We start from the raw sequence: 6346 nt of genomic DNA on the forward strand, positions 1-6346 counted from the left end.
AACGAGTTAGCTTTTATTTTCTTTTGAGGAGGTGAAGACGGAGCATCCAACTCTTTAATCTTTTCTCCAAACTCCTTCAAAATTTCTTCTTGCTCTTTCTCGAACTGTCTTTGGAGATACATCTTCCATTTCTCAAATTTCTGATCACATAAGAACATGTGATATTGAAGTTTGTATAATCTGTCTTGAAACGGATCGGTTGAATCACCTTCTGTGGGAATCCATCTGTCCAACGGAAGAGGGACATCAAGATTATCTGGATTGATTTCCTCCTTGAATGAAGCCATATTTTTGTCTTTTTCCATTTTTAGGGAACCACGAACCTTTTTATATATGATCATATTTATTTTTAATTCAACCCATCATTATAATATAATAAATTTTTATATCTATAAATAATAATTAATTTCAGATATATTAATATGTTGCATAAAATCAAATAATAATTAATTCTCATGTAGAAAATAAATTTAATAGACTTAAATCTTAAATAACACTTAATCTATAATTAATATTTATATATAATCCCTCATAAAAAATCTTCCAACAAATAGAGGAAAGCAAAATGCCAAGCCCACAGAATTGTACCCAAATCATAAATGAAAGCACCAACAGTTTGTCAGAGGGAGCTGCTAGCTCAAATTAAATTGAAATAAATAAAATCATGCATTTAAAAAAATATTAACTAGTTAAACTTTTACAAAAGAAATCCTTAATTATTTGTCAAAATTTTGAGAAAAATATAATAAAATTTTTAAAAAAGATCACATGATTTTATCTTAAAAATTCTCGTAAGATATGAATGTATATATAATTCCAATATCTTCTTAGGTCTTTATTTACCTTCTCTTTGAATCTTATTTCTAATAATTAACATAACCTTTTTGATGGAAAATAGTAAGAAAAAAATAAAATAAAATATGCTGACAATAATTAATATCACTTTTTAGTGAATATAATCAGAAATAAGTTACGTATGAAAGTTTAAATGCGCTGACCATTCAAAAAATTAAAATGTGTTGACTTTACTAAAGATGAAAAAAAAAATTATTGTAAGAATATCAATATATATTACAATTAAAATACACAATAATTCTGAGTTACATTTACATTAAGATTTTATTTGGAGCGACTTATTACTTTTTATAGTAATATTTTATTATAAATTTTTTTAAAAAGCTATTACAAATGAAACTTTGTTTTTTTGAGGCATTTGAGCCATTAAAATAAATTCATGTAAACATCATATATGTAAGATTTGAATCTGAAACCTCTTAAGATTCGTTTGGGACAACTTTTTTATTACTTTCTAAAACAAATTTTTAGTTCAAAATTTTTTGTGCTAAAAAGCTGCTTTAAAAAGTAGTATGAAAGCTGTCACAAACGAGATTAATTATTCTGTGTGAACGTCGAACACTATTCAAAGATCAATCAGAATGTGCCATGTCACCCCTTGTTTGGTACTGCAGCTCGGTAATACTGGCATGGAACATTCTGTTTGATCTCCGAACGACGTTTTACATCCGGTCTCCAAACAAATTAATTTCTCCACAAATGAAGTCTTAATTAGTAGTCAAAATTGTCTACCAAGAGGTCAAGAGGAGAAAAATTGATGCATCATGAATCAACTTTATTATCCTTTTGTCTGTTTGCCAAACTTTATGCTGCCACATCCTTTTTGCCTCTCTCACTTTCTCTCCTCTCCTTCTCCATGTTTTTAATTCAAATGACTTGTGACTATCATGGCATTGAATGCTATGTAAGCTAATGAGGAGAGAGGATCACAGCCATTAAGAAAAAATGCATGCATGCATTAAATGGAGAGATAGGTGAAAAGAAAGAAGGCCAACTGGCCAAAGGTATGCGAGTCATGAGAATGTTGTAGAAGGCTAGGTTTATCCGAGGGTTCAAATCAGAACATGCTCTTCTTTTCTATACTTGGCAAAAAACACCGTCTTTCTCTCTCTCTCTCTCTCTCTCTCTCTCTCTCTCCTCTCTCTCACATCACATCATATACCACCGGATCATTTTCTCTCACCTCTCACTGCTCACTCTCTTTCTCTTCTCTTCTGGCATTTTATCTCTCCCATATGCTTTCTGCGCCCTAAGCTCCTCGCTCTGTTCTCATTCTTCTTGTCTGCACTTCCGGCAGGGAGCGCGGGACTGAGAAAGCGGAGGAAAGCCAGAGACAAGTAGCGCGGAGGACGGGACCGCCCGGGGGTGTTGTAAGAAAGGAGATCTTTCCGGGTTGTCGCCGTCTGGTAACCTCCGCAATCGATCGCAGAGATATAAGAATATAGTTGATCTTTTAGGGTTCGATCTCTTACAAATCATGCTTTCAAAAAAAGTTTTAAAAAATTCGTAAATTTGGAAGTCGGTTATTAAGAACTTGTTTCTTAATTTCATGATATCAAAAGACTCGATCTCTTTCTGCTTCTATTCTTCCTCTACACAGATCTGTAGTGGAGTCATTGGCGCTTCATCTTGATTTCAGAAATCCTGATATCATCTTTCTTCTTTTCATATCTTAAAAGTAAAATCATTAAACCGTTTTTCAAAAGACAAAAAAAAATCTTAATTTTTAAATAATTGTATAAATATATTTCCGAACTTGTTTCTAATTTCTGGAAATCAGATAATCTTCTTTGGTTTTAGCCAAACCCTAGATTAACTTTCGACTTCTATACAGATCTGCAATGGAGCCATTAGCACTTAGTTCAATAAGCAACGGGCACGTAGCAGCTAGTAACGGGGCTGCGGTGACCGGAAACGGATCTCAGATGGTAAGCACGCCGTGCGCGGGATGCAAGTTTCTCCGCCGGAAATGCCAACCCGATTGCGTCTTCGCGCCCTACTTTCCACCCGACGAGCCACAGAAATTTGTTAACGTTCACCGCGTCTTCGGGGCAAGTAACGTGACAAAGATCCTCAACGAGCTTCACCCATTGCAGCGCGAGGATGCGGTGAACTCACTCGCTTATGAGGCGGAGATGAGGCTTCGCGATCCGGTTTACGGATGCGTTGGTATTATTTCTGTGCTGCAGCATCAGCTGAGGCAGCTGCAAATGGATTTATCGAGGGCGAGATCGGAGCTATGTAAGTATCAGGCAGCGGCGGCCGGGATGGAGCAGCTGTGGGGGCCTATGGGGCAGAATCAGCAGCAGCAGCACCAGCAACAACAAAGGGTGGTGATGATGAGAGGGTATGGAGGGGGGCCTGAGGTGGGGGGTTATGATGTGGGGTTAATGACGGCAGCGGCATTCGGCGGGCAGTTTGGACGGTTTTCGGGGGCGGCCGGAGGTGACGATCGACAGAGCACTCTTGGCTCATCCTAGAGGTATTCTCTATCATTTTGTTTTCAAAATTTTATCTTTTAAATTCTCTTGCAATCATAAATATTATCATAGATGGTCGTCCATTTATCTAAATTTCGACTTCTTACTTGAAACTCTAATGGGGGATCGAAGAAGGTTGGGAAAGGATTAAATGGAGTGGAGGGAGAGGGCATAGTGATGGGTATGTAGAAGAGGAAGAGTGCAATTCATGGAATGATAAGTGGATGACAAAACAATCAAAATGCGAAGGTGAAAAAAGTATTTCTCATCAAGAAATTTCTCTGAAAGTTTTTTTTTTTTCTAAAAGAAGGCCAACAAAAAACTTATACATAAGGTAAAGGCTGTAATGAGTGGTAGATCATTATTGTTGCTTCTGCAATGAGATAAAAATTTTATGGAAGATTGCAGATATGCCAGTAAAAAATGATGAATACTTAAAAGGAGTTTTTTTTTTTTTTTGTGAGAAATCCTTATGAAGTTTTATTGTTACTACTATTTTTTATTTTGGTTCTCAAGACAATTTAGCCGTTGCATAAATTACTGTATGCAATATATAGTTTAATTATTAGAGGAGCTTATGGTAGTTTTTCTTACATAGGGGTTGGGAGTAGACTTTGGCAATATATTAATGAGTTGTTTTAACTGGTTTATTAACATTATGATGCTTTTTTACCTCTAGTTTCATTTTTATTTTTAATTATTTTCTATGATTTAATGTGATTCAGAAAAAAATACAGTTTGTATAATTAGAGAATGTGACAAATTTTCATCAAGATTTTACATGCATATGAGGGTATTACAAGCATAATGTGCTCCACATATATACTCCCTGCTAACAATTGTACAAGCACAAACACAAAAAATAATTATAATAAATAAATAATACGATAAAAATAACTCATAGACATAGAAAGTTTTCAATATTAAATATAGTTATACAATTTAGCTTCGGTGGAAAAAAAATTTAGATGAGGAAAAAATATAAGTTTAATGTATTTTTATCATGTTGCAAGATATTTTTCTCATTATAAGAATTTTCAGTTATTCTTTAATAATAAAATGAGAGTAAAACTATTTTATTGTTATTCTTTTTGTATCTTTTGGTCACACTTCTAGTAAAAATATATTTTTTTAAAAAATATTAAAGATTTTATCTATATTCTCAAATTCCCTTGTTTTCTTTTCAAAAGATAATGATTTTATGCTGTAAAGCAAAGGTGGGAATATTAGATTGGTTATAATAATTGAAAATATATTGACTTAGAAATAATAAGTGATTACATCATATCAATGTTGATTAATCATTTGAGATTGTGTTTCATATATTTGCATGGTGGCTCTAATTGGTCTTAGTGGATTTTTATGTTGTTTTAACAAGATTTAGACTTCGTTTGGAATTGCTTTCTAAAGCATCTTCTTAGTACAAAAATTTCTAATTTTAAAAATTTTTTTTATAGAAGTCTGCTTTAGAAAGCAGTAAGAAAGCCATTCCAAACAAAGCCTTAAAGATGGTTTTTCATTTGCATAGGGGATTATAAAATTGGTTTTAGTCCTATTTTAGATAGTTGAAGAGTATATTAATGTAGAAATACTAAATGGTTGACCCTTACACATTAGCATTAACATTTTAGTTGAAGTTATGTGCAACTAGTCCAATTATAATCCCCATTTCATCCACACCTCCAGCATATATAGGATAGAAAATCTGTGTAACGATTACTTTTAGTAATAATTAAGGAAAAAGTGTGATTGAACTTTAATATTTAATCATAATTGTAATCATTATGTGATTATAACTCTTTTTTTTTGTGGAATTTCTATTTTTGAAGATAATGATGCAGTTAAAGATATTACTTTTCTTTTTCTGTTTTTTATTTTATTTTAAGACAAACTATAATCATGTGATGGAAATGTCTTTTCTTGTTACTCGAAGTATGTCGTAACTAAGGCTTGTTATTGTCCCTTAATTTCCCATCTCTTTTTCTTCTGTGCATACTCTCTCCTAAAAAAGGAGTTGCAGGTTCGAGAGCCAAGTGATGAAGGATTTCTCGAATAATGAGATCAAACAGTAGATAGAGGCTTGGATTTTTCCTTCCATGGAATCCATTTACCAGAAATAGAATTTAGTCTTCGTTTGCCAGCTCGATCTTGCTACATGTCAAAACTTGGTGTCTGTATTGATTGTAATCTCCTCTTTCTCCTTCCAAACTCAGATCGATGACTGTATCTTTGTCTCCATTTTTAATAGTTCTCCATTAAATGTTACCGCAATTTAGCTACTTTAATTTCTTCTTTGTAAATCGATGTAGTATGTTTGATCTGCCAGCACTTATCTCTCAATGTGTTTCCCCCCACTACAATATGCTTTCAGCCAGTGGATGGAATCCCAAAACAGCTATAGGAAATGGTCTTAAATCCTAAAATTAGATGTTGTCAACATTCTCAATTCTGAACTATTAGAGATCATTACTGAACATCTCTTAAATTTTTGTAGTAGATCTATTTTTTTTACGAGCATTGTTCTGTATTATTTGTTATTGTCGTGATTTTAACGTCAAGACAGAATACTACAAACAAACATATGGATCAACGACAAAAAAACTCAAATGCTATGCTCTCATATTAATGTCAATCTTAGGCTTAGCTTCATTTTTGACAGTTTTTTACTGCTTTTTAAAACGGTTATTTTATATAAAAATTTTAGTTAAAATTTTTTCTGTAGTTTAAAAATTATTTTGGAAAGCATTAATTAGAAAGCTGTCTCGAACGAAGCCTTAGTTTGAGACAATTGTCATACTACTTTCTTAAAAAAACTTTCTAGTATAAAAGTTTGTGTACTAATTTTTTTTTTTAGAAAGCAATATAAAAGCTATCCCAAACGAAGCCTTTAACGATCTAAATTCTCCCAAAAGAGGAAGAAAATCAAAGAAAATAAACTCATAACATTGCTAATTTGCTATTGCGAGAGAACTGAAAGACTTATAATTTCAGGGTTTATAATTTTTTTATTA

The 6346-nt window shown here is 32.8% G+C and overlaps 1 protein-coding gene across 3 annotated transcripts; it reads left to right on the plus strand.

Moving 5' to 3' along the window:
- Positions 1-1978: 1978 nt before the first annotated feature.
- Positions 1979-5660, plus strand: LOC110113846 (protein ASYMMETRIC LEAVES 2). Of its 3 annotated transcripts, none has more exons than XM_020846552.2 (3): positions 1979-2261; positions 2690-3337; positions 5356-5660. In XM_020846552.2, exon 2 carries the CDS (start codon positions 2697-2699, stop codon positions 3333-3335), a length of 639 nt encoding a protein of 212 aa, XP_020702211.1. In that variant the 5' UTR covers positions 1979-2261; positions 2690-2696; the 3' UTR covers positions 3336-3337; positions 5356-5660. The 3 variants fall into 3 exon arrangements, with proteins under 3 accessions (XP_020702211.1, XP_020702210.1, XP_020702209.1); XM_020846551.2 differs by having other exon boundaries at positions 1981-2313; positions 5347-5660; XM_020846550.2 differs by having other exon boundaries at positions 1982-2261; positions 5347-5660.
- Positions 5661-6346: the final 686 nt, after the last annotated feature.

This window comes from Dendrobium catenatum, unplaced genomic scaffold (assembly GCF_001605985.2).
Source record: "Dendrobium catenatum unplaced genomic scaffold, ASM160598v2 fragScaff_scaffold_1360, whole genome shotgun sequence".
NCBI classification, from domain to species: domain Eukaryota; kingdom Viridiplantae; phylum Streptophyta; class Magnoliopsida; order Asparagales; family Orchidaceae; genus Dendrobium; species Dendrobium catenatum.